This window comes from Daphnia pulicaria, chromosome 3 (genome assembly GCF_021234035.1).
Source record: "Daphnia pulicaria isolate SC F1-1A chromosome 3, SC_F0-13Bv2, whole genome shotgun sequence".
Lineage (NCBI taxonomy): Eukaryota > Metazoa > Arthropoda > Branchiopoda > Diplostraca > Daphniidae > Daphnia > Daphnia pulicaria.
In genome coordinates, this window is record NC_060915.1 from 8,741,320 (window position 1) to 8,761,532 (window position 20,213).

Genomic DNA, 20,213 nt, shown 5'->3' on the forward strand with positions numbered 1-20,213 from the left:
TCCACAACTAGGATAGCATGTGACCTACATTAAGTGAACCGGATCAAAGCTATATAGTCTAAACCGTTGAATCAACGATGGAATATAACCTGTTCTGGTCGGCGTCAGGTTGAAATTGTGCACGAAGAAAATTCTGCGGCGATGCCCCTAACAATGTCTGCCAAATATCTCTCAATTATTGCATTTCTGACGATATGTTCATCAGGAAAAATAAATTCAAATGATTAAATTAACGAGGTATGATGCACACTTTTTAGTATTTCAGCATTTTTACGTGTTACGCACAAAATTATAATCAATGGCGAAATCTTTGTTCCTTAATTCCAAACAGGTGCTACTATGTATTCATAATTTAAAAATTTGCATCGATGAAGCTGCAATTTCCATCAACTTGACTTCATCATCAATGTTCGAAGAAAGTTTCCCAAGGAGCAGTTGCGCAATCAATTTCGCTCCATCCACCAATAAAATAAAAAACTTTCCTTTTCTTGAATATTTAGATTTGTTAGAATAGATAGACCCCGTTCCCTAGTTTAAACAACTCCCTTCTCTAACCAAAAAAAAAAAACAAAAAAAAAAAACAGCCTCCTCAAAAAATTAAAATTTTATTTTGATCCACTTATTCAATGGTGGATTGCTTGTTAAGACTTGAATTTCAGCGATCCGAAAATTTCCTCTAGTTTATTCTGCCTGAAAACATTTGGAGAACTCGTTTCAAACCTGATTCTCCCCTACACAAACATAAAACAAGAAAAACGTTACACTTATCCACAAAAAGTTTTCTGAATAGTTTCCATGTCTGGAGATCTTGTTCAAAGCACATCTGACAAGCTTTCTAACTTATATAACGGAACTTTCCTTTTTCTAGACCGTATTCAAATAGCCAATGTTAAAATTAGGGCACAGCTTTTATAATTTATAATCAACTTGCGCCTTATAGCGCTATTCAATCACAAAGGCGCAATAAATAGAGGTTTGTACTGTATTCTCCTATGATTATTATGATGTAACATTCATTAAATTTTATGCGATAACGTCGCTATGACACTTGAACGTAATAGTTTTTTTTTTCTACATCGAAAATGGTGTCAGATTTCTTGTCCGTCTGTTGATAACAGACGTTGACCGGAGGCGTTGGGTCATGTCACGACTCACGATGCAACATAGTTCCGGTACATTAAGCGCACCACTACGAATATCAAAAATTGGTATCAGGCACGGATTTCACTTTCAAAAAAACACCCTTTTAGCCGTGAGGTCAGCAGGAGAAGAAAGTTTTGAAAAGACCTCAAATCATCAGCAGAATCAATTGGTATAGTTGGAAATTAAGCCGCTTTTCTTTTATTCCCTTTTTTATTTTTAAGGGCAGGGATAAAGAAAGTAGGGTTGGCTGAGCTGAAAATGACTGCAATTAAGAGTTCGGTTATTTGCCGTTTACTGTTTGAATTATCCAACTTTAAAAGCTGGTGTAAAACTATGACAACTCATAAAATGATGACAGAGAAAATAACGATCCTTGATTATGCGTTTTACAACAAATTGGACAAATAAGAAAATCAAACTAATAATGAGGAACATCTGGAGGTACTCTATAGGACTATTTACGTCGTTCCAGTATATCCACGCCACTATTGAGATATTTAGACTAAAACGCGAATTTACGTGGTGTTTTAACTCAATTGTACAAAGCTATTCACTGATTGTGTTCCAGTTTTTAGTCCCAAAAGGGATTGCCGGTTCTTTTGCGTCGTAATGAAAAGGAAACATCGACCGAAATTCATTTCTCAAATAGAGTTGCTTAGTGCTTAGCTATAGCTGTGGCCCTGATGCTATTTCTGCGCGAATTCAAATGGTTTATTTCTAAAAATAAAATGATTAAAATATCCCAAAATAGTGATGCGTGCATGAACCCCGACCGCAAATTGGGATGCTATTTAAAACAAAACCGGTGGCTGTAAGCAGCTGGAAATGAACGTTTGATTAACTAGTCAACGGCGAAAAAAAGAAATAAAACTTCGAATGTACAAATATTTATTATTTAAAAGAATTTCATTTAATTTGCTGAAGTTGAAAAAACTACCGCTAGATGGCGGTTTGAAAGTATATAGCTTTTAATTTTCATTAAGTTAATTGAGATTTTCGTTTTACGATTTGTAGCGGGCTCAGACAACATTCCGCGTAACTAGGATTGGGTTTACGTAAGTTAAGAGGCAGTGAACCCGATTAAAGATAATCAGTTTCATCCCAACTTTTAAATTATTGGATAATTTCATTTTCTAACCGGACCCGCGTTTTTTTTTCAAAAGATGCGCCACCACCAAAATAAATTTTTCTTTAATTCAATTCATAATTAACTAATGTAAATTACTGCACCTGAAAACCCTCTTCAGATGCATCTTTTACAACACATTCTATAACAATTTGACTATTTGAATAACATAAATGTTTTAAAGTTGAGTAAAGCAAAATAAGTAAAAACTACAATAAGTCTTCCATTCGATTTAAACTAATGGCTAATTGTGAGTTACGAGCTTCTTACGTCAATCAAATTATTTAAAAATAGATATTGGCTAAAATGACAAAAAAAAACAATTCTACTTGCGTTTATTCTATGTTGTTCACTGCAGAAAATTGTCCAATTGAGCAAAGAAATTGGCTAATAGAACACACTTAGGTCTAAACGGGGGTGTGCGGATTATCTAAAAGTTTTCCAACAAGGTCCTGAAACAACCTTGAAGAAAAAGACGAGTGTCCTTGTAAGGATGAGCAGCAGCAGGTAGTGGCAAGAACCTTTAGATGACCATGTTTCTTCTGAGAGTGGTGATACTTGACCTTGTGCATTTTTATCTTCCTCCTTTAATGTGGAACACATGTCTCTCTCACTTCTCGGAAGACGCAATTGTATGGCGAGCGAGGTCATCCAGTCTATACTCTCTTCCTCTTAATTTATTCGCCAGCCGTTTTCAAAGAAACCGCGCAAGGTCAGCTCTTCCGGTCATCAACTCTTTTTTAAAAAATATTTCACTCTGAGCAATACGTCATTACAATTTACGCAGTTTCATTCGTGTTAACATTAACAAACGCGAATTTACGAATAAGAATTTCAAACTAGAAATAACCAAAATCGGCTCCTGAAATTTCTCCAAAGTAGTTGAGACCACTGGGTACAGGGCGATATCCATCTGCCGCCTGGGTATTCCCCATGCACCCAAAGGGTTTTTCCAGGAACCACACGAGTTTTACTTCTCATTGAATTCGTCCTACCGACTAAAAAAGAGAGAAGATTTGCTCAGAAAAAGAATCGCATCTTGGTCACATTTTCTCGGAAAGGTCATTGGTTAGCCAAGGATTTCTCAGAACGGAACTGGTGCCTGGAAATACTCAATTTTTACGTAGAAATTCGAAAATGGTGGGAAAATCAACGACAAAATCAATTTTTTTTATTTCATTGTAGAACAAAAGACATTTTTAGAGATGCAAAATAATAAGCATCAAGGGGAAAAACAGGTTCATGAATTATAATAGACTTAACTTGATTAAGGACTTTGAGCGCCAGTTTGATATCGCTTGGACATGCGCAGCTTCTTGGGCACGTACGTGAAATCATCTTCCAACGATTCCTGATTGAGAGACGAACGATAAAGATCAACCATCTGCCACGGGCGTTTGTGTCCTGATGCACAGGCGTGATCCGACACGGATGAATCCATATCGGAATTAAGTTCATGACTACTCTGACTAGCATCGGCGAACGTTGGCGATTCGTTACTTTGGCGCAGGGCCGATAAATGTCCAATCGACCAGTGATTAGACGAGGTGGTAACGACACACGACGACGTTGGCACATTCACATCCTGTCCGGTGCAGTAAAGAAAGCCAGGCCGAGTTTTAGGCAATTCTTCTTTGATGCCGAGTATGACATCAATGGCGTGACGAAGAGGAACTTCTCTAGCGACTGTCGACGATTCAAACCTCGTTTCCTGGCAATCATAACTCCAACGGCGAGTAGCAGATTGTTGGGCTGGCGGATCGCCTACAGTGTTGTTGTTGACTGGCGGATTAAACATCTGAGAAGGATAGGCGTCGTAGGGAGAATGGTAAATCCATTGCATCACCTCTCCATCGTTGGCGGGTTGACTGAGTAGACTGGCGAGAATAGGATTGTGATCCCGCGATGGTGGAGGAACGCAAAAAGATTTGCTCGAATCATCAGCTTGATAAAAATCTTCTGGAGACGAGCGATCGTGTTGTTGACCAGACGACGATGGCGAAGAAGTGGAATACTTGTCGCCACTTTCGTGAATCTTCATGTGCCGTTCCAGGTTACTTTTATGCGAAGTGGCGTAATCGCAGAGACTGCACGTGAATTCTTTGAAACCGGAATGGACGGCGTGATGGCGTCGCAGCAAAGCTCGACGGCAAAAGACTCGAGAACAAATGGTACAAATGTATCTGCATCGAGAAAACATTTGAATATACATATAAACATCAAGTTAATGATTATGAAATTACCCATGGCGATGATAGGCTGCCGTGTGATGTCGCAGTGCCGCCTTGTTGGCAAAACGACTGCCACAACATTCGAGCACGGCGGTGCTCTGTTCGTGCATCGTCGCCGTGTGCCGCTTCAAATTATTGCGCCTATCGGTTCGGTATGGGCATAACGTGCAGGCAAATAATCGTTTCTCCTGTATCGAACTTCTTTCCTCTCTTAAATAAACTTCTAGCAACTCGGATTGGGCCATGACCTATCGAAAACAACTTATTATTGGCGGTTCACAGGCAACACGTGTTTCACTCGTCTAACAATAATTGACAACATGAAAAATTCCACTAAATTATAAAATGCTCACCTGCAGTGGCGTGCAATTAAATAACTAGACACTTGAATTTGTTCAACATCAACTGGAGTAGTACTTGAGAATGATAATAAATCCTTTTGGGAAGCGCTACGAGAGACTGTGAGCGACTGTCTTGAAACGTTCGATAGCGTTGAATGTAGAGTTTCAACTCTTCCTTCCTCGCCCTCCCTCCTCTCTATTATTCCCAACTCTACAAAATAGTGACCCTACCCCTGCGAGTTGCATTACTCCCCAAAGAATTGCGACGAGATTCATTTTTTCGACAAGAAACGGAGCAACACGACCCCCCAAAAAGGTCCGACGACGAACAAAAAGTTATATGAATAATTTTTTTTTAAATTTTTGTTGTTTTAGAAAACTTTTTTTTTTCTGAATGTTTAGACACGTTCGGACTGCCGATATATTAGTAATAGAATTATAGTGGTTTGATTTCAGATTTATTCAAAATGCTTGTTAGGTTCATTCATTTAAATTTCGTTTCTTTTCCTCTTTTCTTACTTTGTTTTGTAATTTTCTTGGAATATTTCCGCCCTCGTTATGATGACTGGTGTCTACCGTTTTCGACGAACAAATAGGTTGAATTGACCTTGAAACATAATTTTTTGATCAAGGCCTTTTTTCTTATGTTTTTTTGGGGGTAAAATTTTGTCCCGTTTAGTTTCGTTTGTTGGGGGGGGGAAGGGATGGAAAAAACTGAGATGGATGACCTTTCGCAAAATGTGACGCATGCTGTACGTCTGGCCGAACCCGTACAACGAGAGAAAAAACCCAGTTATCCTTTACGAGGTTTTCTATTAGTGTAATTCTTTTAGAGTTCCACATTATTCATTAAATCACTCGTAGCATTTAGGAGAGGCTAAACCGTCTGTCTTTTTTGTACCGTCGCAAAACTCCCTGTTAACGAATAAACTTAATTTTAGGGAAGTTAGTGTGTAACTGATTAATATGATTTAAATTGACAATTAATTGGATTTAAAGTTCTGAACTTGGTATTTTCATGACTGATGACTTTGCTATTTAAATACGCTATACTATACTATACGGCTATGATACGAATAATTTTAACTATTCTTTTTTTAGACATGTTTAATTACTAAAAACTAAAAAAAAATTCAACGAAGATTTTTGATTTATCGAAAGCCCTACTGTAATTGGCGGAAATTAATTTCACTGAACATTTATGATGACTCAAATTTCAATATTTACGTTCGTCAGACAGATGTTAGACACAGAAGAAATAACATTTCCTTCAGTTTTGCACAGTTATCATTCATTTTTTCGAAAACATTGCTACTTAAAATTTTATTATACAAATTGTTATCAAGTTTTTGGTTCAATAACAGCTCACTAAGTTTTCTTGAATGTTCTTTATCAATGGTCATGTTTTGAAAGTCTAACCTTTCTATTTGACCATTTTGCACCACAATACTTAGTTCTGGCGACTGCTCACCTAATGGCCAACAAACAACGAACGAAGGTGTTTTCCCGTAAGTCCAATGCCAGTTTGAAAAAGACAGTTTTAACATGTCTATGCCTAACATTCAATAGAATTAAGTTAAATCGCAAATCATTCTGAGTATTAAAATTACCGGGGAATTTTTCTTCAGATGGCTCCACAAAATTTATTAAACCCTCAAATTGTGCAGAAGAATTTCTTGTGTAGTAATTTCCCAAGACCTGTATAATCTCATCAACTGAAATCTGGGAACAGATTGATTTCAGATTCAAAGTTGGAGACCGAACACTGGGTGTAGAATTACTCTTTATTCCTAGCTAAAATACCAAAATAAAAATATTATAATTCATATGAGTGCACACTTCTTAGTATAATACCTGATCAACCTTCAACATGTGGTGAAGCTTTGTTGAGTCAACATCAACAAGAAGAGTACTATAACAATAGCAAATCCTCATTATAGAAAATTGAGTTGATCATGACTATACTGATTTTGAAATATCTCACACCAATGATGATATGCATTCTTATGCCCAAGCTTGGATGCAGTTCCAGACACTTTATAACTATTGAGCAGGATATCTTCTCTTGGGGAAATTGTTAGATCCAAATTCCAATTGCACTTCATTGATTGGCAGATGTTTTCAAGATTGGACTTTCGGTTATATCTAGCTCTAGATGAGAAAAAAGAGCAATTCAAATTTCCTCTGTCATGATATACAGTACCACCTGTGAATGCATGTAAATAGGAATAGTAATTACTTAATATATATAACACAACAATCTTTAATATGCAGTATATTCACCTCCACTATTTCGCCGTGACAAGAAAACACCATTTTCCGACATGTTTTTTAGATTTACTTCCACCCATGGATTTTGATGTCTACCAATAACCACACTATTGTAAGCACAATTTAATTACTGTAGAATATTTTCATAGGTATTTATAAAGTAAATTAATCACCAACCATGGAGTATTCACCCACATGAAAAGGAGGGACTGTGTTTCAAAATCAAAATTTTTGTACAACCAATCTTCTATTGCTAGATTTTCAAAAATGTTGGTACTTTTTGAAACAAATACCAGTTTTTTTGAAACATCATTGTGAAAGCTCTGACTCGCAATTGTGCTAAGTTTCATATTTCTCAAAACTATAGTTTTCCCTTGACGAAATTGCCGGAAAAAACATATTTGTCGATAACGAAGAAATGTCATAGTACTTTTTGTTATTGGTATGCACTCAGTGTCAGTGGAAATGTGAATATTTTCAAAATGAAATTTGAAACATCCATTAAAGATTGTTTGTACTCAGCAGAAGACAGCACTACAGTTTTCTAATAATATTAACCCATCCCCATCTGAACAGGTGCGTTCATGTTCATGTCACATCCTGTATACAATGTATATGGCCCACAAGGTTTTTGCAGTTTGTCCTTTTTGGCAACTACTTTATTAGTGCTGACAGTATTACCCATCGTGCGTCACCTAGCGACGGAATGCAATACGGGTAATATTTGGAACAGCTTAATGTAAATTACTTTGAACATAAATTAAAGAAACAATTAAATTTCTGTTCTTTTTCGTTCTTTTTCGTTCCTTTTTTATTTTATTCCTCTATAAACTTTTTTTGGATCGCACCTGTAGAAATGAATATATCTACTTTTTCTGTTACAAGGTGGCGTCATAGAGGTGTGATTCGCAAGTTGCGAGATACAAGAAAGGCCTTTGGTTTCAATACTACAGCTGATTAGTGATTACGTTCTCAGTTCGCTTATTCCTGTGAAATTGTGGAATTCTGTTAAAATAATGATTGATTCTCCGTTTTGATTTACGTTGCCTTGTTTTGACAGAAAATCTCGTCGGAGAATCTCGTATGTAATCTAGTGAATATTTATTTTTATCGAAAACCAAGAATAGAAAACTTAGGCCCTTTCTCATGTTCTTGGTTGTAGCCTCTAACTTGATTTACCTTTATTTAGATGGATTTAATACGATTTCGAAATATTCGTTAAGACTTACAACCAAGGCTCAGAAATTCAAGTATTAGTTACAGAAATGCATTCACCATCATCTCAAATTTTAATGCGCAAAGGTAATAATTCCAACTTGCCATCTCCACCTGTTTTGAGGTCAGCTCTGTTTTCTGTAACTTAATTTTTATCTCCTCTTTTCAGGTAAAAGAGGAGCTGCAGTGTATATACAAGCTGAGTGTAGTAGAACAACTGATCCTCAGCATCTTAAAGAATTACTTAGCACACTTCTTAATCCCCAAAAACCTATTGAGGAGTTGGAAACAGTTGACTGGATAAAATGGTTGATTGCTGGTGGGAAAACTCCTGTGGAATTTGCCTCTATCGGTAAATATATACTCATGTTGTTGATATATTGCTCAAAGTTGAGATATGTTCATATTTTTTTTATGTCTTAGTGAGAAGATATGATAATGGGACCACTTGTGGCCTAGTTTGGACAGCAAATTTTGTTGCCTATCGGTGTAGGACATGTGGAATATCTCCATGTATGTCTCTATGTGCTGAATGTTTTCAAAAAGGAAATCATGAAGGTCATGATTTCAACATGTTCAGGTATGTACATTAAAATTTTTGTACTCCCATTACTTCCTTCATTAAGTAATTATTTCAAAAATCTAGGTCACAAGCTGGAGGTGCATGTGATTGTGGTGATACTAGTGTCATGAAAGAAGCTGGTTTTTGTGAACGTCATGGTCCCCATGCTCATGTAGGGAAACCCATTCTGCCACCTGAACTGCTTGCTGTTTCTCAAGCTGTAATGCCACTAATTATTTTACGATTGATTCAACATTTGAGATCACACAGGTAAGAATTGTTTAATCCTTTCTCTGTGTTCACAGACTGTTTATACATATTCATCCTTTTTTCAGTATACCAGATATTTTGGAAGATCAACTCCAATCTGTTCAAGATGCAGACTGTTTCATCACTATGTTGCATGACTATAGTGGAATGGGAGCAGCTATGAGACATGTCATGACATCAGCACTAATTAGCCCACAAGTATGATCAATTGTTATTTTTTGAATCAAATCAATTCATTTGTACTAATTACTGTGATTGTATCTTTACACAGCTTTATGCTCAGCTAACTGAAGTCCCTTCAGGTGATTCAGAATATGCTCAGTTTATGAAAGAGGCACAAAGGATGTATGAAAAGTCTCTAGAAAGTCTTCCAGGTCCTGAACCACCAGATGAATATAAAGGTATAACAACCTAAAATAAAAATGTTAGCTTTTGCTTCAATTTTTTATTGTTGTACACAGCATATCCTGCACTTCAAGATAGTCTTGTTCATCGTACTTTTCTTGAAGAACTAGTGTTTTGGACTGTGAAGTTTGAATTTCCTCAAAAGCTAGTATGTCTTCTATTGAATATGTTACCTGATCCCGATTATAAGGTAAATTTGTTATTCTTCATGAAAAATGCGATTGCTAATTTGTTTACATTTTAGGAAGCATTTACACGTGCCTTTGTGTTACATTATGCACGGATATCCCGCCTGTTGGTGGGATCATCAGATCCCGACACACTTAGCAATCGTGTTGTACATGTTAGTGTTCAGTTATTCAGCAATGAAGAATTGGCAACAAAAATGGCGGAAGAACTCCATCTCTTGCATGTGATGGTTGTCTCATTGCGGGATATGATGAGTAAAATTCTCGTACCTAGTACATTGCAAGGTAATATTGTCATAGATCTTGTAAATTCCAGACGTTTATGAATTTATTTCACAATGTGCAGATCCAAAGAAAAACTTCCACTTTGTGGTGGATTGTTCCAAGCATGTTATGCGAGATCACTGCTATTGGCCACTTGTTTCTGATTTAAGCAATTTGTTGTCTCATCGACCAGTGGCGCTCCTATTTCTTTCAGATGACAGTCTTTTGGAGATGTGGTTTTCATTTCTTAGCATGTTTCAAGGTAAACAATATTTTACTCTCATTTTGTGAATTAAATGAAATTAACTACTTTACTGTGAATTCTACTTGTAGGGTACTCAGTACTTTTTAATTATTATCACAAAATTTAAGAGTTTCTAGTGTTCACGTAAAATATAATATTATTTTTAATTTTTAACAGGAATGAATGTAAATCAGCGAGAGTTGAGTACCCATGTGGAATTCGAGCCAAACACTTACTATGCTGCGTTTTCAGCTGAACTTGAAGCACCTGCTTCTGCCATGTGGGCATTGGCTATTCATCTGCGGGATACAGGCTCCATTCACCTCACTAAAATGTTGTTAAAGCATTGTTTAGCAGCATTAGAAGAGTGGCTTGAAGCTATCAACTTTAAATCCCCTGATCAGGCAAGAAGTTTATTTCACTGTTGTGGTTAATGCCAAATCTAGATTCAGCATGTGAAACGAATATTCGTGTAAAGAAAAGCGATGACAGCCATCTTCATACTTATTATTATATCGTCAATTTCTTTTTTACTTTCAGACGGATCCCTATCAAGTTAGCTTTCACATCCCACTCCATCGCTATCTTGCAGCTTTCACTTGTCAAGCTGTTCGGGCACAAGGAATACTTTTGAAAGATGCCTTACCACCTGCAAGCCTTCTCCAGTTAATTATGATGCATCCTCTTCGAATTCAAGTAAGTCGTTGCGCAAGTAACGTTTTCTCTTTTATTTCTCGGAAATTGAAATTGACATGCGTCCTATGTTTATTTCAAATTCTTTTACTTGAACATGGCGGAGTAATAGAAGCATAAGGCATGGTAGGCATACGACTGCAAAAATCAAGTAGCGCCACAGAATAACTCAATTAATTAATATGGATATTCAGACGTTTAATTAGCAATGCCATCTGCGGATGTATAATTGAATTCTTTTGATGGGAAAATCATGTAATGCGAAAAGTTGAGAGTAGCGATGCGGAGAGCGATGTACCCACCATATCCAGGCTGACCTTTGTGATAGATACCGATTCCTGTCAACCAGGTTGATGGTTGATTAGTTACAGGAGTAGATTCTATAAATGGCACCGTATTTTGAGAAACGTCCTTTTCCAGTGATGAGACTTGGAATTCAACGAACTGATCTGAAGCTGAATCTGGAATTGAAGGCTTTAGGGAACGAGTGGGCACATCAGGAGACAAAAGAGCAAGTTTTGTACGCGGATTTAATTCTGAGGCTGGAGTGTTGTCGTTGGATAACCAAATGGCCCGTTCGTTGTCGATTGTTCCAGTCGTAAAATCGATGGGCGACGCTTGAACTTCCAAATTCAAGTGTCCACCCAGTTTTCGGAAACGCAAGCCAGTAACGACATGCCCTTTCGGAGCAACTAAATCATCCAGGTCAATTGCTCGTTCTTCATAGCGCAAAGTGGCATAGCCAAGCCCATCTTCTACCGATTCTTCTTTACCCTTTAATACAGTAAGAGGCGGTGTAGGCAGCCATTGGACCGTTGATTCGTTAACTGAACCTCTTGGTAGGGCTTCGCCTTCTTGTATTTGAATGTGAAGAATGCGGTTAATTTTTACGAACCGCACTCCCGTTACTAGTCGGTTGCTGGAAGTAGATGCCATTGCGGATTGTAGGCTAACGTAGCGGTCGGATTGTAGCCCTGGTTGATCACACAGGCACATACAGTAGGAGCAGTGGTAGAGAAAGCGCCACCACGAATCGACTTTGTGATTCTTGTTGCTGGGCGCCTTGCATTCCGACTTTTGACCGATTACTTTCCCACTCTTGTATTGGATCCAATCGTATCTTCTTCCGGGCGAATTGTTGACGCAAATGTTTGAATCGGCTTCGATGAAACCGCAATTGTAAATTCGGCCGCTGGAGCATCTGCGTGAACTAGCACAAATTTTTTTGTCGAAGCAACCTTTTTCTTGGGTATTTGTGTAAGCGGAGCAGCTATCTTTGCAAGTGTTGTCTTGGTTGAGATCCACCTCGTTGACAACGTAACCCTAAGGGGAAAAAAGAAGAAAGTATCAGTAGGCGGAGTTATTAACTTTTCACGTCTCAATCGCCTTACTTGCAATAATTCTTTGAATCGAATGTAGGTTTCGTTCTCTATCTGGTCGTTTGTGGGTGGATCGCATTTCCACATCCAAGTGGATAGCTGTGATAACACTTTTTGTGCAGCTTCAGCCTTTTCAGTCATTCGCTTTTCAAAATCGACTCGAGCTTGTTCTGTCTCGTTGGCATTATTTCCTGGAAAAACCCAAAAAATCCAGCTTAGAATCGCTGGTTATGTCTGTTTCTCTTAAAAAGTACCTCTTCCATATAGACGCAAAATCATCCAAGAGAACTGCATCATTGCGTAACCCTTGGCGTCAGTCAAAGTTAAAAGGGCATAAAGGTCATAGACGAGTTGGTGCGTAGATTTGGGCAAAGAGCAGATAAAGCTATCGTTGACCTGTTGATTTCAAAATATAAACAAATCCTTGATTAGTTTTAAACCGCTCTTGACATCGTAAAAATACTAAACATTCGAACCCGAGTCAAAGCTGTTTGCAAAGTCTCCAGAACTCCTCCGCGACAGATATCTGTGCTGTTATTTTCGCTTTCCGTGTAATCGTCGTAGGCGTCGTCCATGGTGAACGGGCAGACAGACTTGTGGATTGAAATCAAAGCTTGACCAATGGTTAGCCCATCCGTGCTATGAACGGTGTCAGCATAGTCGCGCAAAGTGCGTTCGTTGACGACAGCAGCGTTACGTTGGTAGCGGTCGAACCAGTCGTGTAGATTACCGACTGTGTGTATCAATGTTTGCAATTGCGGCCAGATACGAGTCCACGTTGTCATCGATGTGTTCAGAGCAGCCAGCTCGTTGAGTTGCTCTTCGATACCTCCATCTTGTCCTTGGTTGAGTCTCTTTTCCAGTGAGGCAAAGTGAGGTCGCATTTCCGCGAATCGTTTTAGAATTTCACGGTCACCACCAAGAGCTCGCAGCATGGCCTGCCACTTTGGTAAATTCATCTCTCGATTCAAGGCATCTGTTACGTGCATGACTGCAATTTGCAACGACAACGGCTGAGCGAACTCTGTTGGCACTTCTTCTTTGTCTCCTTCTAGTTCGAACAAACGCAGTTCTTCATCGTTTAATGTCGAGTTGATGAACACTCGAGCTTGATGAATCAATTCTCTGACTTTTTCGTGTGCCACGATGGCTGAGCAGGCGGGTTGCAAAAACACCAAAAGTAGTAAACAGGAACCGAGTAACTTGTTATTGATTAACGGCTTCATCGTCTCACTTTTGACGAACGTATAGCTTAAACAAAGGAGCACTAACAGATTGTGGCAACCCCTCTTCTGCCCAAACAGATGAAGAGTCGTGTGTTACGGAGAACTCGACTCGGTTTGATCCTGGCTGCGCTGGTTCAAGTGGTTCATGTAGTTTTGACATGCACATCTAGCCTGGAGCGGGGTAGTGCTGGCGACTGGGAGTTTATCTACATTAACAGTTGTACCAGAAGAGAGTCTTTGGGGGGCTGAAGAAGGAGGTGGTGCAGAGATGGTCGCCAGAGGGAATTGTTAAGGCCTTGACGATGAAGGGGGAGTAAGTCGAACTGCTGCTTCCATCTGAGATCTGCCCTTCCTGTTATTGTCGTATTCTTTCGTCGTCCCTAAACTTTGTTATGAATAAAATCAAAATTCTGAAAATTAAATGAAGGCTGTTAACAATAACGGATTTAGTCGATGCAATCGTCCAGTTTTCTTCTTTAACTATTTAAATAGTATTTCAAAAGATTTACTGAAAATTCTACTAGAGATGAAAAATATAAATATTTATTTATTTTCGCTTCATTACGTAACCAACCAATGCCGAACTGGTCAACCGTTTATTCTTAATTTATTTTAGACTAAATTAATTTTTAAAAAATTTGCTTGTTCTTTTTTCTATAAAGTCATAACATTTTGTATTTTTTTTTTTTTATAGGCTGCTTTCTATGAAATTCTTTCTGGTTTGTGGGTACGAAATGGATTGCAAATCAAAGGACAAGCGATGTCTTACATCCAGTGTCATTTTGGCAACTCGATGGTGGATGCGGATATTTATCTCCTTCAAATTTGCGCAACACAGTTGTCACCCACCTTAGTCTTACCAACAATTTTCGAGAGGTAAGTTGGACAACTATAATCATTTCCGTCCGTTTTTGCTTTAATTATAATGTCTTTGTCGTTTCAGATTTCACGTCATGGAGCTTCTTTCCATGAATCCTCTGCTGAAATCGAATTTTCTAGAAGGAGAACAAGAATCCACTATGCTAGAAAGCTGCCTAACGTTTATTGCTAGCCTCATGTCTATCAGGACCAACATCGGTAAAAAAACATTACTGAATATTATGTTGGCACAAGTTGCGAACGCCAGTTTTCTTACAACGTATTTTCATGAATTTTTTCAGGTGCAAATGAATCTGATCTTGATCGATTAGAAATGGTATCGCTGTTGTGTATGAGTGACCGCACGCATAGCCAGCTCATGGAATTGCTACCCGAAAAATGCGGGGCACCCCAAAACAAAGATTTTGACGCAATTCTTGCTCAGGTGTTTATTCCAACTTGAAGCTGAACCTTTTGCATTTGCATTTGTTAATTTACTGAAGCTAAAAAACGTTGTCGTGGGATTTTTTCCTAGGTCGCTGATTACAAGGCTCCCAATTTCGAAGCTAGTGGATCAATGCAGCAGGGAATGTATGTACCGAAAGCCGTTGTTTGGGAACAATTATACGATCCCGTATACGTACTGCTGCGGGCTGTGCACCGAAGAGATTTTCAGACATCAATGGATCGATTTACTCAATAGTAAGGGATTTTCTATCAATGTTTTCATATTCGCTAATTTGAAACGCCCTCTAATTTCATTTAAAAATTGCTCTTAGTGTCCGGCAAAGTGGCAAATATCCGAATTATTCGTCTGGGACTCTATGGCCTCCGTTTCGACTACCCATCGCCACACATCTAAATTACGAAGACCCTCGCAAAGTTCTCTTATCGAGGACTTTCCATGCCATCTTGTTTGTTTTGTTGTACAAAGCAACCCATTCCCCGTCACTCGTGAGCGAGCAATCTTTAGCTCTGGTCATCTATCTACTAGACATGGCGGTGTCTTTGGTTCACCAGTCGAAAACACAAGGAAATGTGAGTTATAAATACTTAGAAAATGATCAGCTGAAGTACTTGAAAAATCAATCTCTGACCAGTAACTATACATTTAAAAATAAATATTAGTGATAGTAATAAAGCTAATGAATAACGTTTTGTTAAGCAAACATCCATCACGAACGATAAATGAAAATTAACCACAATTATCCTTTTAATTCCCTAAACTCATTTTAGTGTCTCTCCCACTAATGAAATTTGCACTTGAATGAATTGATGTCGAGAATTAATTTGTAATTGTGTCACAGGAGGTTTGCATTCGTGAACCAATCATCCATTTACCAGATGACCGCGTTGACCTCCAGCTAAATGATTGGTTCTCAACGGACAGTTTGGCAGAAAATGTGATCACGGTTGTTAACAATGTGACTTTAACTACCTCAACAGCGGTTACTGTCAACAGCACCGAAGGTACAGTAATGCTCATTTGCTAAATATTGAAACTAAATTAAGCATCGCTACTTTGATATTCGTTTCCAGCTGCCGAACTTGATTTGGAATCTTCAGCTTCTTCTACTTCTTCAACTTCAGAAGGAGAGTCAAGTGATCAGGACATGGATTTGGATGTTCCTGAAGTCTCCGGGGCAAATATTTTGCTCGCATTGCCCGAGACGGACTCCCAGGCATTGGTACCGGTTGTTTCAAGCAGACCAGGAACGTCCTCCGACATGGCCACTGTTTCAGTGTACCGTAATCCAAGCCGAATAGGCAACTCGTCTCATTTTCGTGTCATGCCCGCTTTATCTGCCGTTGGCCAGGCGAGTATGGTGATAGCCGGAGCTATTTCACCGACCGCGACGTTGCCTCAGTTAGCATATCCAAATATCCGCGCCATCACTTCCGGTAACGAAGTCACCAAGTATACCAGCCAGATTTCAGTTGATTCAAACCTTTCCGATGCTTCCCCTGGCACCATCCAATACGAAGAAGTGACGGAGAGTGACAATCAGCGGGAACGCTTGTGCGTCAGGGAATCCATCGTCTCCCTTTTATTGCGGCTGCACTCGTCTTTCAACGGACATAGTGATAGCTATCGTCTTCCAGACAACTCTAATCAAGGATCTGATATTGCTTCCGAATCGGGTGCAACTGCCGAGGAGGACGGAAGAATTGGCAACAGCTCATTTTGGATTGGCAAAGTGCTCGATAAACTCAGCCGGACGGATCTTCGAGTCAGGCAATCGATCATTTCGACAAAGCAAACGCTATGGCCGCCTCGCACGGCAGAGGACTCCTTGCCTAGTGAAACTGCCGATGAATTGAGAGAGAAAGAGAAGAAGAGGAAGATTAAGGAAAGGCAACAGCGTCTACTACAGGAATTTGCAACGAAGCAGAAACAATTTATGCAGCAAGCTATGGCTGCCGAAGATGTGGAGATGGACTTGGAAGCGAACTCGGTGGGTCCTACCTCCACTACTACCCCATCTGCCGAAACCACCACCTATCAAGGATCGGGATTGGCAAATTTAATTTCAAACCCTGCTTCAGCAGCTGATCCCTCCTCTGCTCATTCTACGTATTCAGCATCGAACGAAGAGCACAATTTAGAAGAATACGACTGTGTCATTTGCAACCAAGCTTCGCCCAGCACCTCTGATCGACCCATGTGCCTGGTCGTATTGCTTCAAGCTACAAGCGTGTTGGCTCACAAGCGTTATTGGCCAAGCGGATCCAGCCTCGCGTTGCCCGTCTGTGAGGAAGATCGGTTCAATTTGGACAAAGTGGATTCCCTTCACGTCGAAATGAATCGAAGGGTGGAGAACTTGCGCCAGCATTTTGACGAAAGCTCGTGGCTCACCTCACTCAACATCGGCTACGAAGGCGGTGTCTACGTTCACACGTGCGGCCATTATTTGCATCTGGATTGTCACAAGCAGTACTTGCAATCTCTGCGGTCGCAACAAAGACAGCAGAGTCTCAATGTTGAGAGGGGCGAGTATTCTTGTCCGCTTTGCCGACAGCTGGCCAACTCGGCTCTACCTATAGCTACCAAATTGTATGGCGCCAAGGGAGGGCGATCCAACGAAGCGACTAGGATGGTGCCTTGCCTCAACCAAGCCAGCGAAGAAGTGAAGAACATGTTGGGCGCTGAACCTGCTATATCGCCGCACCTCGGTTCAAACCTGATGGAAGCCATGGGACGCGTCATGGAAGACATGACCAATGCGACATTTCCGCGCTTTAGACAAATCACCTCAACCCCTAGTCCAGCTAGTCTCTTCCTGTTTGTCCAGTCGATAGCGAGAACTAATCTCGAGATCGAGCTGATGCAAAGAAACGACTCGATTATCCAAAGTTCGGGGTTAACCATGGGTTCCTCTGGAGTCAACTGTTCCTCAGTTTCGAACGTAACTTCTAGCATGCACGGTCAAGCTATTGGCGAGTCGAGCCCCACGCCTGGAACATCGAGTGCTAGTTGGATTAGCCCCGGTTTAGAGCTGCGCTTCTCCTCTTCACCGACCCCCAGCGGATCCAGCATGGGATCGTCGTCTCAAGCCATGTCTCACTCAACTTCCCCTTGGTCCCTTTTGCCGAAACGATCCTGTTTACTTCCTTTGCTTCACGTTTTGGCCACCCATAGCAAAATACTTAGCACCAGAACGCACCAGCATATTTGGTCACGAACAGCTGGACTTGATATCGGTGAATCTTTCGGCCGCAGTTTAGCCAACACCTCTGAAATGGAAGTCCCTCTGCTGATTCAGGATGTTCCTTGTCTTCTCATCCAGATGGTGTTGATTCTTCCTCTTCCGCTGGAGCAACGGCATTTCGTTTGCCTACTGCAGCGCTTTTTCAATCTTACCATGGTTCAAATAATTGTGCAGCTGAGTTGCCGTTTGGGCGAAAAAAAGCGGGCGCTTTACAAGACGGTGTCTCTGAGCGATTGGAATATTGCAGCTCTAATGTCGTTTGTGATTAGCAACATGGAAGATGCCCATCTTTACAGGGAGGACGACATCGACATCGGGTTCAACGAAAATAAGATGTTGAATGTTGAGGGTGATATTCATCAGCCTTTGTACAAAATGGCTTTGCATTTTCTTCGCATAGCATCGTTATTGCAGTTTCACTTATTCGGCGACGCACTTCCTTCTTCTGGGATCAGTCACACTGATCACGAAGAGTTCGTTGAACTTTGTTCGTACTTGAACATCAGCTATGAAATGAAATTTGATTCCTGTCTGGCGCCCAATGCTATTATTGGCCATTGGTGCCACGAACTCCGCAAATTCCTCGGAAACTCCAGGAATTTATTGGCAGCCAAAGATCTTCTAATGCAGCATCGTGAATGGAGAGGTCCGCGACTTTTGACACTTCCTAATTCGTATGATACACTTTTCAAGGTATTATTTGTTTTAATGAGATACTTTTTTAGCCAAAGGCTCTATTTTTTATAATATTTATATATTTTTTTAAATTTAGTTTTATCATCACAAATCTTGTCCACAATGCAACTCCGTTCCAAAGGAACCTAGTCTGTGTCTAGTGTGCGGAGCTCTTGTCTGTCTTCGAGAAAACTGTTGCAAAGAAGAAAATATTCACGAAGCTGTGCAGGTATAGATGCTAGTAAAACAAACAATTGTAAACTTTTCTAATCTATTTTGTTTACAGCATTCGATTGACTGTGGGGCTGGAACAGCCATCTTTCTTGCTATTAATAGCTCAACTATTATTGTGATCCGCGGAAAACGAGCTTGTCTTTGGGGATCCGTTTACCTTGACGCTTTTGGAGAAGAAGATCGCGAGCTTAAGTATTTTATTTTAATGTTGTAGAGAAAACTAAACCTCACACATAATTTAACTTTTAGGCGTGGAAAACCGTTGTATTTAAGTAAGGAACGTTACGCATTGCTACAAAGCCAATGGTTATCCCATCGGTTTGATCACACCAGCAAGAAATGGATTTGGCACCGCGATGTATTGTAAAGTAAAATTAGTTTCACTTCACTGAAAACGTCGGAATCTCTCATGATACACTGTTGCGGACACTTACTGATGCACTGAGTGAGTTTTTCTTCATTTAACTTTTAATAATATAATTGAAAATCACTTGTACTGTAGATACAATTTCATTTATACCCTAATTTATTCTGTAAACGTTTGTTGCTGAGCTTATTTTTCTTTGGTTTTTCAATCTTAAGTTTCTTTTTCTTTTTTTCTTTTGCTGTAAAGATGTATGAGACTAATTAGCTTGCGCACAGTTCGAAAATATTGAGTAATCAGTTGAGCATCGATGTGTCATTTTCATTACAACCTTCATCAAGTGAAATCAGACCTTTTGTGCCTTTAACATTAACTTCTCAGCCGAAGGTTTCTTTTGCAATGTTTTTGCCTTGATCGTCCATAAAATTTCTTAAAAGTACACTATCCATTTTTTAAATGATTCAACTCGGCATTTTTTGTTGAGGAAAGAATGTGAAATGAGGTGACGTATGAAACAGCCCAATTTTACGAAAAAAAAACCTAAGACAAATTTTGTTTTAGCCACTAATGCGTTGATCTTCCCCCCCCCCCCTCATTCTATTTTACACGCTATACAATAAGACACTGGAATGTTATTGGTAATATTTCCCATTTCCTCGCCGATGAATGTAAAAATGGTAAATTGTAATTAAGTAAAACAAAAAAACAAAAACACAAAAACAAGTATTGCTCTGCGAATACCTTGGCATTATAATGTATCATGTATCACACACACCAACACGTGAGGATAACCGATAACAGAAACTAGCTACGA

The 20,213-nt window shown here is 39.5% G+C and overlaps 4 protein-coding genes and 1 long non-coding RNA gene across 6 annotated transcripts in view; 1 reads left to right on the plus strand and 4 right to left on the minus strand.

Annotated features, from left to right (window-relative positions):
• LOC124329250 overlaps window positions 1–20,213 on the minus strand; it is a 409,843-nt gene that overhangs the window by 264,279 nt on the left and 125,351 nt on the right. The window lies entirely within an intron of this gene.
• LOC124329141 (zinc finger and BTB domain-containing protein 24-like) lies at window positions 3,421–5,007 on the minus strand. The gene is made up of 3 exons (XM_046788177.1): window positions 4,854–5,007; window positions 4,513–4,748; window positions 3,421–4,452 (listed from the first exon to the last, which is right to left on the minus strand). The coding sequence occupies exons 2-3, from the start codon at window positions 4,743–4,745 to the stop codon at window positions 3,537–3,539; spliced, it is 1,149 nt and encodes a 382-aa protein (XP_046644133.1). The 5' UTR covers window positions 4,746–4,748; window positions 4,854–5,007; the 3' UTR covers window positions 3,421–3,536.
• LOC124329145 (lipoyltransferase 1, mitochondrial-like) lies at window positions 6,009–7,725 on the minus strand. 2 transcript variants are annotated; one of them, XM_046788183.1, is made up of 6 exons: window positions 7,308–7,725; window positions 7,125–7,219; window positions 6,828–7,047; window positions 6,696–6,753; window positions 6,452–6,635; window positions 6,009–6,396 (listed from the first exon to the last, which is right to left on the minus strand). In XM_046788183.1, exons 1-6 carry the CDS (start codon window positions 7,535–7,537, stop codon window positions 6,074–6,076), a joined length of 1,110 nt encoding a protein of 369 aa, XP_046644139.1. In that variant the 5' UTR covers window positions 7,538–7,725; the 3' UTR covers window positions 6,009–6,073. The 2 variants fall into 2 exon arrangements, with proteins under 2 accessions (XP_046644139.1, XP_046644138.1); XM_046788182.1 differs by having other exon boundaries at window positions 7,290–7,724.
• LOC124328978 (E3 ubiquitin-protein ligase UBR3-like) lies at window positions 8,045–20,147 on the plus strand. Its single transcript, XM_046787833.1, has 22 exons — window positions 8,045–8,193; window positions 8,302–8,414; window positions 8,497–8,679; window positions 8,751–8,907; window positions 8,974–9,159; window positions 9,225–9,357; window positions 9,431–9,560; window positions 9,621–9,754; window positions 9,809–10,037; window positions 10,099–10,278; window positions 10,438–10,664; window positions 10,801–10,956; window positions 14,253–14,434; window positions 14,502–14,635; window positions 14,719–14,861; window positions 14,952–15,118; window positions 15,196–15,454; window positions 15,724–15,886; window positions 15,956–18,819; window positions 18,899–19,030; window positions 19,088–19,227; window positions 19,285–20,147. Exons 2-22 carry the CDS (start codon window positions 8,378–8,380, stop codon window positions 19,400–19,402), a joined length of 6,054 nt encoding a protein of 2,017 aa, XP_046643789.1. The 5' UTR covers window positions 8,045–8,193; window positions 8,302–8,377; the 3' UTR covers window positions 19,403–20,147.
• LOC124329044 lies at window positions 10,974–13,757 on the minus strand. The gene is made up of 4 exons (XM_046787980.1): window positions 12,809–13,757; window positions 12,587–12,728; window positions 12,345–12,523; window positions 10,974–12,276 (listed from the first exon to the last, which is right to left on the minus strand). The coding sequence occupies exons 1-4, from the start codon at window positions 13,556–13,558 to the stop codon at window positions 11,152–11,154; spliced, it is 2,196 nt and encodes a 731-aa protein (XP_046643936.1). The 5' UTR covers window positions 13,559–13,757; the 3' UTR covers window positions 10,974–11,151.

Coding starts and splice junctions, on each gene's coding strand:
- LOC124329141 (XM_046788177.1), bottom strand. CDS start 4,745: ATGGCCCAATCCGAGTTGCTAGAAGTTTATTTAAGAGAGGAAAGAAGT. Junction 4,453..4,512: donor GCAGCCTATCATCGCCATGG/GTAATTTCATAA, acceptor TTCTCGATGCAG/ATACATTTGTACCATTTGTT.
- LOC124329145 (XM_046788182.1), bottom strand. CDS start 7,537: ATGACATTTCTTCGTTATCGACAAATATGTTTTTTCCGGCAATTTCGT. Junction 7,220..7,289: donor ATGTGGGTGAATACTCCATG/GTTGGTGATTAA, acceptor TGCTTACAATAG/TGTGGTTATTGGTAGACATC. Junction 6,754..6,827: donor AAGAATGCATATCATCATTG/GTGTGAGATATT, acceptor CTATTGTTATAG/TACTCTTCTTGTTGATGTTG.
- LOC124328978 (XM_046787833.1), top strand. CDS start 8,378: ATGCATTCACCATCATCTCAAATTTTAATGCGCAAAG. Junction 9,561..9,620: donor ACCACCAGATGAATATAAAG/GTATAACAACCT, acceptor TGTTGTACACAG/CATATCCTGCACTTCAAGAT. Junction 19,031..19,087: donor ATATTCACGAAGCTGTGCAG/GTATAGATGCTA, acceptor TTTTGTTTACAG/CATTCGATTGACTGTGGGGC.
- LOC124329044 (XM_046787980.1), bottom strand. CDS start 13,558: ATGAAGCCGTTAATCAATAACAAGTTACTCGGTTCCTGTTTACTACTT. Junction 12,729..12,808: donor TGCAAACAGCTTTGACTCGG/GTTCGAATGTTT, acceptor TGAAATCAACAG/GTCAACGATAGCTTTATCTG. Junction 12,277..12,344: donor GATTCAAAGAATTATTGCAA/GTAAGGCGATTG, acceptor TTTTCCCCTTAG/GGTTACGTTGTCAACGAGGT.